Below are 15,663 nucleotides of genomic sequence, written 5' to 3' on the forward strand. Positions count from 1 at the left end.
GGAAATAGTTGTGACAAAGACATCTTTGAAGCCGCTCACACTGCGGCCATCATCAAAGGCGTTCCGGGATCGCGTCTGCCTTATAAATGACTTAATTCGTTGGTGCTCGCAATTGCGGCGATAAGTACCCGAGCGCAGGCGCTCTAATTTGCCTCTAATGTCTTCCTCGTTTGAAACCATTTACTCGCTGAGACAGCGCTCCTGATGGATGCGACTCATCAGTGCGCAATGTATCTACATGCGGTTGCTCGATGAACCGGTTACACTGAGGGTCACATCGCCCGGGGGTAACTGTTCCGAATCGGATGGCAGAGAGACGCCAACCCTAATCCCTCGTCACTACATGCCCCCAAGGGGGAGTTTGGCAGCGCAACCAACCCGCTCGGTACAAATTAGCGAATGATTTGTAGTGATTTACAGCGGAGTCGAATATTGATGTCATGATACCGAGGTGCCTTTGGGCTACCGCCGCAGCAATCGACACATCCGACGACAGACGGACGTACGCTTCAGAGGGTTCCTGCCAGCTTACCTTCCATTCCTCTATGGTCCACCAGCTCGAAGATATTGGATGGATCGGAAAAGTACGTTCGAAGGGATGGATAAAAACAAACCCCCCAAAGAGATTGAGAGTTTAACACATTTTTTTTCCCCAACAAACCGCTCCGAGCTACTCCGAGCTTTGACGTCGTGCTGTCACTTTAGCGGGCGAGTGTGATTGTGGTTCCCGTTTGGTTGGCTGGTAAAAGTGACGTTTCCGACGACGCGATTGGCCGCTCGCGCTAATCCGACAGGATCGTTATTTGCGACACTCTCATCCAGGGTCAGTGTAAATCAGCCATTTGCCCCCCCCCCCTGTTGGCGGGGTCTATCCGCAACGACATCTTCCCGTGCGTGAAAACACGGAGATGATAATGATGGCGGCAGATTAGCGGCAACGATAAGCAAGCGATCCGTTGTGTCCCGCTCCCGATGGTTCGACATTCGGTTCGACTTCACGCTGCTCGTTACTACCGGTCGTGGGCAAAGTGCTGTTGCAAATCGTTTGTCCGGAAATGCTAGTTTTTTCGCCCCCCCTCCAAACCTTAGAAGAAAGCATCAGTTACACCCCCCTTCCTTCCAGGGAGCCCCCGCAGTTCCGATTTCGCTGCGATCAGCAAACCACCGATCACCGCGCTCACACATGTCGACATGGTGAGGCGTAAAATCTCACAGCCACATGTCGACTGGGGCAGAGATCGGTGGGAAAATTTCCTTTTCCGGACAACTTTCTTTCACAACCGCGCTCCGGTATCATTTTCGGCGAGCCTTTTGAGGTCGTCTCTGGGCCCTCGACTTTGCTGTGGGACCGCTAGTTGTTTTGATGATCAAACCGTGTGCGAGCGGCGTTATCTTCAGCCATCGAGATGGGCTCTGCTGTGAACAAAACGTAACCGTCATGCAGCCGTATCCGATGTCTGGTGGCACCCTTTCGCAGACGCGACCCGGTTTTGGGTTGCAAATTAGAATTGAAGGTTTTTTTTCCCCTCCCAACCTTCAATGGCGGCGTGCTCGAAATGGAAACTAAACAAAACTCGGCGCTTGAAGAGTCCGAACGTTCGCGCCGCGTACCCCGAAGGAAAACTAACAAACACAGCTGAATAATTGTAGGAAAGGAAAAGCACTTCCGAATGCCTACAGAGGTGGCGGTGTCTACGCCCCAGCTCTTGCAGCTCCCCAACCGATATATGGTTGGAAGGTTGTTAACGAGGTCATTTCGGATATGTTTAGGTGCCCGCCAGCTAGCTCCGGCGCTGACATGGAAACGGTGGAGGTTGTGCCACTGGAGTTGGAAAGATAAACAAAAAAGCTACCAGCAAATAAACACCCTACCGATTCTCGGCAAAAGTGCAGAAAAGGGAAAACAAACCCCGCTCATTTCAAGCATCAGAATCCAAACAGTGAAGATGTCTTCACTAACTCCAACTGAGCAACGGCACGAGCTTCCAACAACATTGTGGCCGATGGTGAGGATTCGACTTTTCTCCGCTCCAACGGCACCGATGATTGTGAATGAATAAAATCGAAAGTTCTGAGAAGCACAATCGAGCAAAAGGAAACACAAACATTGCCAAGATCAAACAAGATCACTCTCAATAGCAATAGCAATGTTTAAAATTTTCAAGAGATACTCATAAATGTGTGCTAACCGGTCAAGTTGCTCTAGTAAATAATAGGTTTTTCATCGAAAGTAGACAACATTTGCGAGTGTTTAATCATTTTCCTATCATAAAATAAATTTTAAATGTATTATGTCCTAACTAATTATGTACTGATGAATGGTTTTGGCGTTTTACATTTGTACTGTAACTTGATATACGCGAACCACGATTGTCTAATGAATTAATTCATCATTTTCTTCTTTTTTTCTTATTTACTTTTCTGGTTGATGATGTTTACATTATCTATTTCCCTCATTTATTCCATTACAAACATGGCACATTCCACATTTACATTCACTTGAAACTTGTGCAAAAAACCCACATAATTTAACAACACTGCCATACACACGCATGCTCCAAAACCGAACTACATTGTTTCGCACGCCATACACACGCGTTTACAGTTGCACGAGCAAGGACTATCACATCTATCACGTCACTAGTCCTCCCGAGGTTGTGATCGAAAAGGACTCAGGTGAAAAGCGGGTGCCACTTGCATCGGTGTACTCGCTCAACTGTCGACAGGGAGGATATGCGATCAGTAGCGACGACGAGGTAGACGACGTCAGTGCAACCGATGATGGCGGGGAGGGTAATATGTCCTCTTCCACCTGTTCGGTCGCATCGTCTTCCTCCTCTTCTGCCGGGACGCGACATTGGTTTGAAGTCTTGAGCCCGAAGATTCACATTCCTTTCAAGAAAAAAACGATGGCAGTAATGTAAGTTGGAAGTTTTGCATCTTTAGTGCGTGAGTTCCCGTGTGTGTGTTTGCAGATTTGCGGTGTCATATGGTCAATGTGGCTTTTTGCTCCCTTAAATATCGCTGACACGCTTTGTCATCACTATCGCAATGTAAAAACAAATGCTTTGCTTTTTTGGTGTGCACAAGGGAATTAGCTGTATTTGTGTTCTCGGAACATGTTTGTTTGACCGTTTTTTATTTGTTTCAGAAAGAAGATGCTAAATGTTGGTGATATTATGAGCGAATACTAATGTAATAAATTAAATACACATGAGCAAGCAAAGGCACATAAAGGCATCAAAGTGTATAATGGATCAAGTGTATAATGGAATGGTTAACCAACAAAGCATCTTATCTTGATCAGTTGCTCGAATTACTAGAACCAAATAGTTTTGCAATTGTTTCAAAAATGCTGGAAAGTTTATCGAATGCCTTTGCAACGCTATTCATTATTTCCGAAACAGTGACAGGAATCTCTGTGCTCGAAGTAGCTGATGCTATAGTTGTAGATGAATATTCTTCAGTATTGGGTTCTGAAACTTCCGCCCTGCCAGTTGTGGACTCCGTCGAAGATTCCGTAGTCGATTCTTCGGTCGTAGGTTCTTCAGTTGTTGACTCTGTCGGAACTTCCTCCGTCACGGTTTTCGTTGTGGACTCCGTCGTAGATTCCGTTGTCGATTCTTCGGTCGTTGGCTCTGCAGTTGTAGTCTCCGTCGAAGATTCCGTAGTCGGTTCTGCAGTTGTAGTCTCCGTCGAAGATTCCGTAGTCGGTTCTTCGGTTGTGGACTCCGTCGAAGATTCCGTAGTCGATTCTTCGGTTGTGGACTCCGTCGAAGATTCCGTAGTCGGTTCTGCAGTTGTAGTCTCCGTCGAAGATTCCGTAGACGGTTCTTCGGTTGTGGACTCCGTCGAAGATTCCGTAGTAGTTTCTTCGGTTGTAGATTCCGTAGTCGGTTCTTCAGTTGTTGACTCTGTCGAAACTTCCTCCGTCACGGTTTCCAATGTGGACTCCGTCGAAGATTCCGTAGTCGGCTCTTCGGTCGTTGGCTCTGCAGTTGTAGTCTCCGTCGAAGATTCCGTAGTCGGTTCTTCGGTTGTGGACTCCGTCGAAGATTCCGTAGTAGTTTCTTCGGTAGGAGATTCCGTAGTCGATTCTTCGGTCGTTGGCTCTGCAGTTGTTGACTCTGTCGAAACTTCCTCCGTCACGGTTTCCGTTGTGGACTCCGTCGAAGATTCCGTAGTCGGTTCTTCGGTTGTGGACTCCGTCGAAGATTCCGTAGTCGGTTCTTCAGTTGTTGACTCAGTCGAAACTTCCTCCGTCACGGTTTCCGTTGTGGACTCCGTCGAAGATTCCGTAGTCGGTTCTTCGGTTGTAGATTCCGTAGTCGGTTCTTCAGTTGTTGACTCAGTCGAAACTTCCTCCGTCACGGTTTCCGTTGTGGACTCCGTCGAAGATTCCGTAGTCGATTCTTCGGTCGTTGGCTCTGCAGTTGTAGTCTCCGTTGAAGATTCCGTAGTCGGTTCTGCAGTTGTAGTCTCCGTCGAAGATTCCGTAGTAGTTTCTTCGGTTGTAGATTCCTTAGTCGATTCTTCGGTCGTAGGTTCTTCGGTTGTTGACTCTGTCGAAACTTCCTCCGTCACGGTTTCCGTTGTGGACACCGTCGAAGATTCCGTAGTCGATTCTTCGGTCGTTGGCTCTGCAGTTGTAGATTCCGTCGAAGATTCCGTAGTCGGTTCTTCGGTTGTGGACTCCGTCGAAGATTCCGTAGTCGGTTCTTCGGTTGTGGACTCCGTCGAAGATTCCGTAGTCGGTTCTTCGGTTGTAGATTCCGTAGTCGGTTCTTCAGTTGTTGACTCAGTCGAAACTTCCTCCGTCACGGTTTCCGTTGTGGACTCCGTCGAAGATTCCGTAGTCGGTTCTTCGGTTGTAGATTCCGTAGTCGGTTCTTCAGTTGTTGACTCTGTCGAAACTTCCTCCGTCACGGTTTCCGTTGTGGACTCCGTCGAAGATTCCGTAGTCGGTTCTTCGGTTGTAGATTCCGTAGTCGGTTCTTCAGTTGTTGACTCAGTCGAAACTTCCTCCGTCACGGTTTCCGTTGTGGACTCCGCCGAAGATTCCGTAGTCGATTCTTCGGTCGTTGGCTCTGCAGTTGTAGTCTCCGTCGAAGATTCCGTAGTCGGTTCTGCAGTTGTAGTCTCCGTCGAAGATTCCGTAGTAGTTTCTTCGGTTGTAGATTCCGTAGTCGATTCTTCGGTCGTAGGTTCTTCGGTTGTTGACTCAGTCGAAACTTCCTCCGTCACGGTTTCCGTTGTGGACTCCGTCGAAGATTCCGTAGTCGATTCTTCGGTCGTTGGCTCTGCAGTTGTAGATTCCGTCGAAGATTCCGTAGTCGGTTCTTCGGTTGTGGACTCCGTCGAAGATTCCGTAGTCGGTTCTTCGGTTGTAGATTCCGTAGTCGGTTCTTCAGTTGTTGACTCTGTCGAAACTTCCTCCGTCACGGTTTCCGTTGTGGACTCCGTCGAAGATTCCGTAGTCGATTCTTCGGTCGTTGGCTCTGCAGTTGTAGATTCCGTCGAAGATTCCGTAGTCGGTTCTTCGGTTGTGGACTCCGTCGAAGATTCCGTAGTCGGTTCTTCGGTTGTGGACTCCGTCGAAGATTCCGTAGTCGGTTCTTCGGTTGTAGATTCCGTAGTCGGTTCTTCAGTTGTTGACTCTGTCGAAACTTCCTCCGTCACGGTTTCCGTTGTGGACTCCGTCGAAGATTCCGTAGTCGATTCTTCGGTCGTTGGCTCTGCAGTTGTTGATTCAGTCGAAACTTCCTCCGTCACGGTTTCCGTTGTGGACTCCGTCGAAGATTCCGTAGTCGATTCTTCGGTCGTTGGCTCTGCAGTTGTAGTCTCCGTCGAAGATTCCGTAGTCGGTTCTGCAGTTGTAGTCTCCGTCGAAGATTCCGTAGTCGGTTCTTCGGTTGTAGATTCCGTAGTCGATTCTTCGGTCGTAGGTTCTTGAGTTGTTGACTCTGTCGAAACTTCCTCCGTCACGGTTTCCGTTGTGGACTCCGTCGAAGATTCCGTAGTCGATTCTTCGGTCGTTGGCTCTGCAGTTGTAGTCTCCGTCGAAGATTCCGTAGTCGGTTCTTCGGTTGTGGACTCCGTCGAAGATTCCGTAGTCGATTCTTCGGTCGTTGGCTCTGCAGTTGTAGTCTCCGTCGAAGATTCCGTAGTCGGTTCTGCAGTTGTAGTCTCCGTCGAAGATTCCGTAGTAGATTCTTCGGTTGTAGATTCCGTAGTCGATTCTTCGGTCGTAGGTTCTTCAGTTGTTGACTCTGTCGAAACTTCCTCCGTCACGGTTTCCGTTGTGGACTCCGTCAAAGATTCCGTAGTCGATTCTTCGGTCGTTGGCTCTGCAGTTGTAGTCTCCGTCGAAGATTCCGTAGTCGGTTCTTCGGTTGTGGACTCCGTCGAAGATTCCGTAGTAGATTCTTCGGTTGTAAATTCCGTAGTCGATTCTTCGGTCGTAGGTTCTTCAGTTGTTGACTCAGTCGAAACTTCCTCCGTCACGGTTTCCGTTGTGGACTCCGTCGAAGATTCCGTAGTCGATTCTTCGGTCGTTGGCTCTGCAGTTGTAGTCTCCGTCGAAGATTCCGTAGTCGGTTCTGCAGTTGTAGTCTCCGTCGAAGATTCCGTAGTCGGTTCTTCGGTTGTAGATTCCGTAGTCGATTCTTCGGTCGTTGGTTCTTCAGTTGTTGACTCTGTCGAAACTTCCTCCGTCACGGTTTCCGTTGTGGACTCCGTCGAAGATTCCGTAGTCGATTCTTCGGTCGTTGGCTCTGCAGTTGTAGATTCCGTCGAAGATTCCGTAGTCGGTTCTTCGGTTGTGGACTCCGTCGAAGATTCCGTAGTCGATTCTTCGGTCGTTGGCTCTGCAGTTGTAGTCTCCGCCGAAGATTCCGTAGTCGGTTCTTCGGTTGTGGACTCCGTCGAAGATTCCGCAGTAGATTCTTCGGTTGTAAATTCCGTAGTCGATTCTTCGGTCGTAGGTTCTTCAGTTGTTGACTCTGTCGAAACTTCCTCCGTCACGGTTTCCGTTGTGGACTCCGTCGAAGATTTCGTAGTCGATTCTTCGGTCGTTGGCTCTGCAGTTGTAGTCTCCGTCGAAGATTCCGTAGTCGGTTCTTCGGTTGTGGACTCCGTTGAAGATTCCGTAGTCGATTCTCCGGTCGTTGGCTCTGCAGTTGTAGTCTCCGTCGAAGATTCCGTAGTCGGTTCTTCGGTTGTGGATTCCGTCGAAGATTCCGTAGTAGATTCTTCGGTTGTAGACTCCGTAGTCGATTCTTCGGTCGTAGGTTCTTGAGTTGTTGACTCTGTCGAAACTTCCTCCGTCACGGTTTCCGTTGTGGACTCCGTCGAAGATTCCGTAGTCGATTCTTCGGTCGTTGGCTCTGCAGTTGTAGTCTCCGCCGAAGATTCCGTAGTCGGTTCTTCGGTTGTGGACTCCGTCGAAGGTTCCGCAGTAGATTCTTCGGTTGTAAATTCCGTAGTCGATTCTTCGGTCGTAGGTTCTTCAGTTGTTGACTCTGTCGAAACTTCCTCCGTCACGGTTTCCGTTGTGGACTCCGTCGAAGATTCCGTAGTCGATTCTTCGGTCGTTGGCTCTGCAGTTGTAGTCTCCGTCGAAGATTCCGTAGTCGGTTCTTCGGTTGTGGATTCCGTCGAAGATTCCGTAGTAGATTCTTCGGTTGTAGACTCCGTAGTCGATTCTTCGGTCGTAGGTTCTTCAGTTGTTGACTCTGTCGAAACTTCCTCCGTCACGGTTTCCGTTGTGGACTCCGTCGAAGATTCCGTAGTCGATTCTTCGGTCGTTGGCTCTGCAGTTGTAGTCTCCGCCGAAGATTCCGTAGTCGGTTCTTCGGTTGTGGACTCCGTCGAAGATTCCGCAGTAGATTCTTCGGTTGTAAATTCCGTAGTCGATTCTTCGGTCGTAGGTTCTTCAGTTGTTGACTCTGTCGAAACTTCCTCCGTCACGGTTTCCGTTGTGGACTCCGTCGAAGATTCCGTAGTCGATTCTTCGGTCGTTGGCTCTGCAGTTGTAGTCTCCGTCGAAGATTCCGTAGTCGGTTCTTCGGTTGTGGACTCCGTTGAAGATTCCGTAGTCGATTCTTCGGTCGTTGGCTCTGCAGTTGTAGTCTCCGTCGAAGATTCCGTAGTCGGTTCTTCGGTTGTGGATTCCGTCGAAGATTCCGTAGTAGATTCTTCGGTTGTAGACTCCGTAGTCGATTCTTCGGTCGTAGGTTCTTCAGTTGTTGACTCTGTCGAAACTTCCTCCGTCACGGTTTCCGTTGTGGACTCCGTCGAAGATTCCGTAGTCGATTCTTCGGTCGTTGGCTCTGCAGTTGTAGTCTCCGTCGAAGATTCCGTAGTCGGTTCTGTAGTTGTAGTCTCCGTAGAAGATTCCGTAGTCGGTTCTTCGGTTGTGGACTCCGTCGAAGATTCCGTAGTCGGTTCTTCGGTTGTGGACTCCGTCGAAGATGCCGTAGTCGGTTCTTCGGTTGTGGACTCCGTCGAAGATTCCGTAGTAGATTCTTCGGTTGTAGATTTTGTAGTCGATTCTTCGGTTGTTGGTGCTTCAGTTGTGGATTCCGTTGAAGATTCCGTAGTCGGTTCTTCGGTTGTGGATTCGGAAGTTTCTTTCGTCACTGCTTGGGTTGTAGACTCCATTGTAGTAGATTCACTTGCTACTTCAGTTACTGTTGTGAGCTCGTCGCCTTCGCAGTATACATTTTCTTTGAAATCACATGCACATTTCTCCTGGTTGAATCGCAAATCATTGGGGCACGACACGGTTAACCTCAACCCGAGCACACATAGATTATACCTGGTGCAATTCGTATGAGGGATAAGTACAAGATAACGAGGATCAAAAAACTGCGGACAAGTTGCAGTACACACGGAAATCGTCTCTATTACGGTATCTCTTCGTGCGCGGTCATGCTCATGAACGGCGCACTTCACATCGGTTCCATAAGTCCGTACACAACTTTTAACTTGATCACTCCACACCGATCCATCAGGGCATTGAGCCTCAATTTTGATTTTTCCAACGCACGTTACATAGCCCGTACAATTGTGCGGCAGGGCGTAAATTCTTGTTGTACGCCTTCCTCCTTCGGAGTCTGCATTCGGGCATTCAAACGAAGTGGCACCAAGCATCCACGCAAACTGTACCACAACCAGGCAAACTAATACTTGCTTAGAATACATTATTAAAGCTTTTCTTCAACACCACACTTCACCGGAAGAATATTCCACAACTGACGGAATGGATCGACGACTCGACCAATTGCTGCTGCTCCTAGTCACACTAGTCCTGGTTCTGTCCCGGCACTTTCAAACTTACCAGTAGCAGAGAAATGTTTCTCCTTTTTATATACCATCCACCCAGAGTACTTTAAAGAACCCATAAGTAGCAGAAAGATAAACGGAAATCGTTAAAATATAGATAACCGTTGATAAACGACGGAGCTTTATCATCACATTTTTCCCCCACGAACTCATCGAGTGCCGCGTGACCTGCGAGAGGGCAAATATTCAGTCCGAAAAGAACCGTCCGCTAGCAGGAAGCACTTCACCGTGCGTGACAATTTTTAACCTACCTCATTCGACCGAAAGATGCCCTTCTAGTACAATTTGCGTTGAAAGTAAAAATACTATCTACACTATCGCTGCTTCTAAACCGCTAGTATTTGTTTGTACCATGATAGAAAATTGTAGCGATTGTGGAGATAGACTACGTTTGCCACGTTAAACAAAGTTCTCAAGAAAAACGTGAACTTTCATTCTTGTTAATACGCAACTTCGAAGCATTCAATTGGTTTCCCCAGGAAAGCAATTTCAGTCGTGACTCGCAGTAGGAAATAAAACGTGATATTTGTGGACTAAAAAACACAGATCGATTGCTTGATCTATGAGCCGCTTATTTATGCCACCTAATTCGTGATCATGTGTGAGGGTACGCATGCTAACACCTTAAGTCCGGCCGTACTTCTACCGGCCCGATTGTCGATCAGATATTAAGGTCAGTCAGTCAGCTGCATCGGGTCCAAACAAAGGACGCATCGCAAGGGAACTTATTTCTGCTATAAGGTCGGGGAGTGCTCGACAAAGTAGTAAACGTGTCGCCACAATTGCGACCACTTACTACGGACTCTAGCTACCTTGCCCCGATCAACCTTTCTCCTCTTTCGTCATGGACAAAAAAAAGTAGCCTGCAAAAGGGGAAAAAAAGGTTGCCATCGAAAGGAAAGGCGAGAAATAATGGCCAAACAAAGGCCACCATCAACACCAGAAGCTGCGCGCCGAGTCGTATCTTTGCTGCATCATATGTGTACAGACTCACTTTTCTTTTCCTTTCCCCCCATCCCAGATGCTAACATCGCCGTTCCGATGATCACTTTCTCGTCATTTCACACTGTGTTTTAAATTAAGCATCGATTTTATTTTCCAACCCCCGTCTCCGTCGTCTTTTCACGGTGAAGATGGACTACAACGGGCCCATTATTGTCCACCCTCGGCCTGGGCGCGCTTTCCTCGGTGGCTAAGAAAAACCGAGTAAAAAATCATTTAACAAATGTGTGATGACGGTTGTGGCTTGTAAACGCATTAACATCCTGAGGACGTGAATGTTTTAGCACTATTTGTGTATTTTTTTAATTCAATCAAAATTCCCAAAACATTTGTTGCATGTTTTAGATCAACAGAAAAGTATGTGACATTTCCTTTCCACGCCAACTAACGTTTTCAACAATGGACTCATACAAATTCAGTCAGTTTGTACTCAAACGGGGAATCGAAGCAATTGACTGTACGTTTGTTGACATGAAATTTTTTTTTATTTTTTCCTTTTTATTAGTAGGCGCGCTTTGGTTATAAGATACATCCGATAACGCACCCGGGGAAACCAGTTACTCAGAAGTCTTAATATGCGATGAGTGCTTCGTCATCCGTGTGCATGCACCGGTCACACTTGAGTTAGATAAATACAGTTCACACAGTGCAAAAAATCCTTTACAGTGAGAATTTTATCAATCAAATGGGCAGACGTTGTGCTCTGATGTGGGTTAATTCCTTATCTATTAAGTAAATTTGAACGGCAGTATTGAATGTAAAGGTGGTTTTACCCCTACGGTTATTTGATTCATACGAAAGCGTTTATTATGACTAGGATCTGGTTAAATTTTAAGTGACATCCAAAATGTGCCCCGCTTGAATTAACTCTGGTTTTATTCTGTTGCGCCTAGAGATAGGCAACGGTTGGTGCATGAAGTAGATTCGAGCAATATATCCGTTAAAGTCGAGCACAACGAAAGTTCGAATATATAGCTCAAAGTGTGGGATCGGTTGCATAGCTCTAGGCGTAACATTACAAAAACATTTTAAACTTGCTTACCACCCGACTGGGGCAGATTTTTTTCCTTCAACCCTGCGTCTTAATTGCCAGGTGCTCTTGAAACGCCATTTTATTAATGCCATTTAACTCATTAAGAGCATTCGCACATACCAAACACAAACACGCCTAGCCTGGCATTGGACGAGAACGATCGTCCCTTCGGAGAGTATCCGGAATCGAAACCCAAGCCCAATCCAATTCGAACCACAACGAATCCCGTTAATCCGTTCACCTTAGCGGAGCTCTTATTTTTTCTTTCTCTTTTTCGCGGACCATTAATTATACACATTTCGTTACGACTCGTTCGCCGCCTTTTCGCTGCCCGACCATCCGTTTAAACTTGCTGGACTTTTCGGCCAACCAAAACTCTACGCCGACGGTGGCGTAAAGAAGAAGCCCCAAGGGAGAGCAAAACAAAATTCACAAGATAATGATGATGTAGAAAATGATCGTAAGAAACGGTTAATTGTCGGAAGTAGAAGGAAGGGACCAAGAGGAGGAGGGTGTTTCGGATTTGCCTCCTCTTTCCCAGTCCCCCCATCTTTCGGAGTAAAACGTGGCCCGTAACACGTGGGAGAAAAGGGTGAAAACGCTTGGTGCACCTCCAGGCTAAGCCGCCCGCCCGAAAATAGTTGGTAACGTACGTTTGTGTTTCCTACCCAACAGTGGCCTCCGGGGGAATCTCGTGTTCTCATTTGCAATTGTGCCTCTGTACATAGGCATCCCGGTGGCCTACGCGTGGCGCTATCTTCGCTTTAGATGTGTGCTTACCTTTTTGTGCATTGACCTAATTTGGATTGATTTTCATTCTATTTTTGCGTTTCGTTTTCCCCCTCTTCACAGGAGCAACTCCAAGGCTTCGTACCTGCCGAGGCAGCCGCGTGATAAGCTGCACTCCGACCCGGACCATGGCAGCTATAAGCTAACGTTGACCTCGAACGAGGACTGCATCAACCATGGCAGCAACACCACCACTGGAAGCAGTGCTAGCAGCGGTGGCAGCGGGGACGTTTTCCCGGAGGAGATCATCACCTCGCCGAAATGCAACCTTCCGGATGTGCTTCCGGCCGGCGTGAAATATTCCCTTTACTCGAACAACAACAACAACAACACCAGTATGAACAACAACAACAACAATATCAACAATCATCATAACGGGCACAATGGCAAGATGAAGCATGCGGCGGGGCCACACTCGGCGCCGATCATTGCAACCGCGAACAGCCTCAAGTCGCTGTTCAACTTCAACGGCTCGTCGCAGACGTCCGTCGCTTCCAGTGATCCTGCGAAGGAGTCAACGGCGGCATCTCCGCCCTCCCTCTACAACGGCAACAGTAGTCCCCCGTTGGCCCAGATCCAGGCAACGTCCCCCAAGTACACCTCCCAGTCGTCGTTCGACCTGAAGAAAATGCAAATCCTCGAATCGCTCAACGGATCTTCCACCGACGGTGGCCAGTGCAATGGCTACCAGCTGTACAACGGCGGCACTGGACACGCCGGAACCGCTGGAATCCTGGGCCTTCCGACTACGACCAACAGTGGCGCCACCGCTACCCTCACCTCGATCGCTTCCATCAACCCCACCACGGATGGCGAGGCCGAGGAACCGCAGCACCCGGCGTGCGTCGCCGACGATGGTATCCCGCCACCGCTGCCCTCCACTCCTCTGCCGGTACTGAACGGCACTAGCACCGGCCACCTCTGGCCGGCGGCGCCAACTGTAAATAATTGCAATGAAAATCCAGAAAAATCGACCAATTTTGAACCGCACCAGCAATGGAACGGGTTGGTCGGGTTGGACCACCAATACCACCACCATCACCACCACCACTACCACCAGCATCACCTGCAGCAACATCACGCAAATACCGTTGCGTCTGCGTCCGCCCAAACAGCAGCATCCACGGTGGGACCGTCGGTAGAGGGATCGGTAACGCCGTTGCCTACGGCACCCGAGTGCTCCACGCAGCACGTCAGTGAAGTTTCGTCCGTCGGTTCAGTCGCACACGACGATGCGCCTGCGTTGTCGTCGGTTGACGCAGCACCAGCTAATAATACAGCCACAACAACTACTACTGCTACCACCACCACTGCAGCAACCGTCGCCGCCGTGGCCAAAGAGGAAGGAGAAGGAGAAAGTCGTAGCACCAAATCAGCGGTGGTATCATCATCGTCGTCATCTGAAACGGCCGGGTCCGGCGTTGTTGTGAACAACGGTTTGGACGGTAGAGATAATAATCACGTCGGTGCCGGTGACTCACCACCGTACCCGCCGGCACTAGAACGTGTCACGAAGGAGATTAATTTCACTGCCACAAGCCTCCCGGTGGATCACCACAACAACACCGAAGCCGGTGGTGGCAAGTCCGTGGCGCAGGTCCAGCAACTGCTGCAGCGAACCGAGATCGTACTACGCGTCCAGGCGCCAACCTCCGAAGCGGCTTCGCAAACCGAAAACAACGCCGACGGCCTGCTGCAACCGAACGCGCTTCTTGGGCTTGCCCTAGCCGAGCTTACCATCGTCCCGGCCACGGCCGCCGTGCACTCCTCCAGTCCGGAGTCGACGGTTCGAATTTCGAGCATCAGCCACGGTACGCAATCGGCAACCGCAACGGTGGCCACATCGACCTCCAGCAGCCCACTGCCCGGCCCATCGCCCACACCCGGCAGCCCCGGAAAAGAGAACCGCTTCTTCAACGGTTCACCGCCGCTGCCGCAAACGCCACCGCCGCCGGCACCGCGTAAGCTTCACCCGGAAGAGATCGACTGTGACAAACTGTCGCACGATCTCGTCAGCCAACTGTCCCCGTCCGATAAGCTGCACACCATACTGGGTAAGTTGAACCGCGTCGTAGCCCGGAAGGTCGGTGAAGCTACTCCGATGAGTCAACAAGACGATGTGGGATAGACATTTCCATGTAAATTTGGTTGGTGTTTAATATCTAGCTTCAGAAGATATCAAAATTCAAGTGTTTTGGAAAATGTTAAAGTGTCGAAAATAATTCAATACGAAAAAAAAAGTGTGCGCAAAAGAAATTGAAAATGTCTCCGAAAGAGAAGCCTCCCATGAAGCGCGTATTCACCGTAATGTGAATGGTCCATATAATTACTGCATCTAGCTTTGCTCGGACATTTATGGATCATTTTCCGCCCAGCGGGGCCATAAAACTGTCACGGTAAAATATGATGCGAAAGTGGCACCCTCACCGTGTCTTGGACCTTGTGGTCGGCATCTCGTTTCCACGACACTGCGATGCTTCTGTCCGACAAGCAATTATACACATGCGGTCCAATTTCCCCCCGCGGTACAGTACGAGTGTGCGTACCTCCCCGTGATCCCTTGTGTGCGATGGTGGAAGATGATTGGGGGTGTGTTTTCCGGGTTTCTGTAAATCGTCAAAACAAAACACAAAGAAAAAGAATCTCCTCACTAAGGGGTGCGGGTAACAATGATCATACCACAAACCGATTTCCCACCGATACATCAAACAACTGGTAATGGACGAGCCACCCGGGGTGTGGAGCACCTTAGGCAAGAGACGACCATTAAACACCATCAAAACAACACCCTGGGTGCGATAAAATCGAAAGTTTGTTTTGGGCATTCGAGATAAAAGCGAGCGAAAAATCTCACGACGGAAACAAAAACCCTTGCCACAGGAAAATAAAGGGAAAAACTTTCAACTTCGATTCGAAAAACATTAACAACGAACAAAAAACACGGTTAACAAACATATGCGTTACAACAACAACAAAAAAAAAGTAAAATAACACACGCATTGAAGCGAAAACGCAAAATTTGACGACGCTTCGATGGAGAAAGTAGGTCTGCTTCCCTTTTCTTCGCGCAGCACCAAATCAGTTTAATTCGGAAACTGTTTTCCTTGCCCCATTGATTGATCATAATTCTTTTCGAATTTTTATTGCGCCGAATTTCCCTTTGAACAACGATGCGTCAGCGTGTGGTGTCTATACCCTCTATCGTTATGTTGCAGCATTTGGATGATGCGTAGTGGAAAACAGTTTTAGTAATTTCACTTTCCAAGGGTACCGTATCTTAACATTTGGATTTCTTTCTGCTATCTTTTTTCCTTTCGATGAAGATTTGCTCTTGCCCAAATGTTCGATAACTGGCGCCGTTTTTTAAACGAGATCCGATAATGGTAATATTGTTCCACCTCAAAGTGGAACGGTTTTATGCAACAACCATGCCCAGTCCATTCCCTTCAAGAGACCGGATCTCTTAAAAGCCACCACAAACCTCATTGTTACCC

The 15,663-nt window shown here is 48.5% G+C and overlaps 1 protein-coding gene across 1 annotated transcript in view; it reads left to right on the forward strand.

Moving 5' to 3' along the window:
• LOC131264272 (protein Shroom) overlaps positions 1–15,663 on the forward strand; it is a 185,429-nt gene that overhangs the window by 163,876 nt on the left and 5,890 nt on the right. The window contains exons 7-8 of the mRNA XM_058266555.1: positions 2,606–2,920; positions 12,233–14,223. Coding sequence (XP_058122538.1) covers positions 2,606–2,920; positions 12,233–14,223 — 2,306 coding nt within the window. The remainder of the gene's footprint in view (positions 1–2,605; positions 2,921–12,232; positions 14,224–15,663) is intronic.

Source organism: Anopheles coustani, chromosome 2 (assembly GCF_943734705.1).
Source record: "Anopheles coustani chromosome 2, idAnoCousDA_361_x.2, whole genome shotgun sequence".
Taxonomy (NCBI): domain Eukaryota; kingdom Metazoa; phylum Arthropoda; class Insecta; order Diptera; family Culicidae; genus Anopheles; species Anopheles coustani.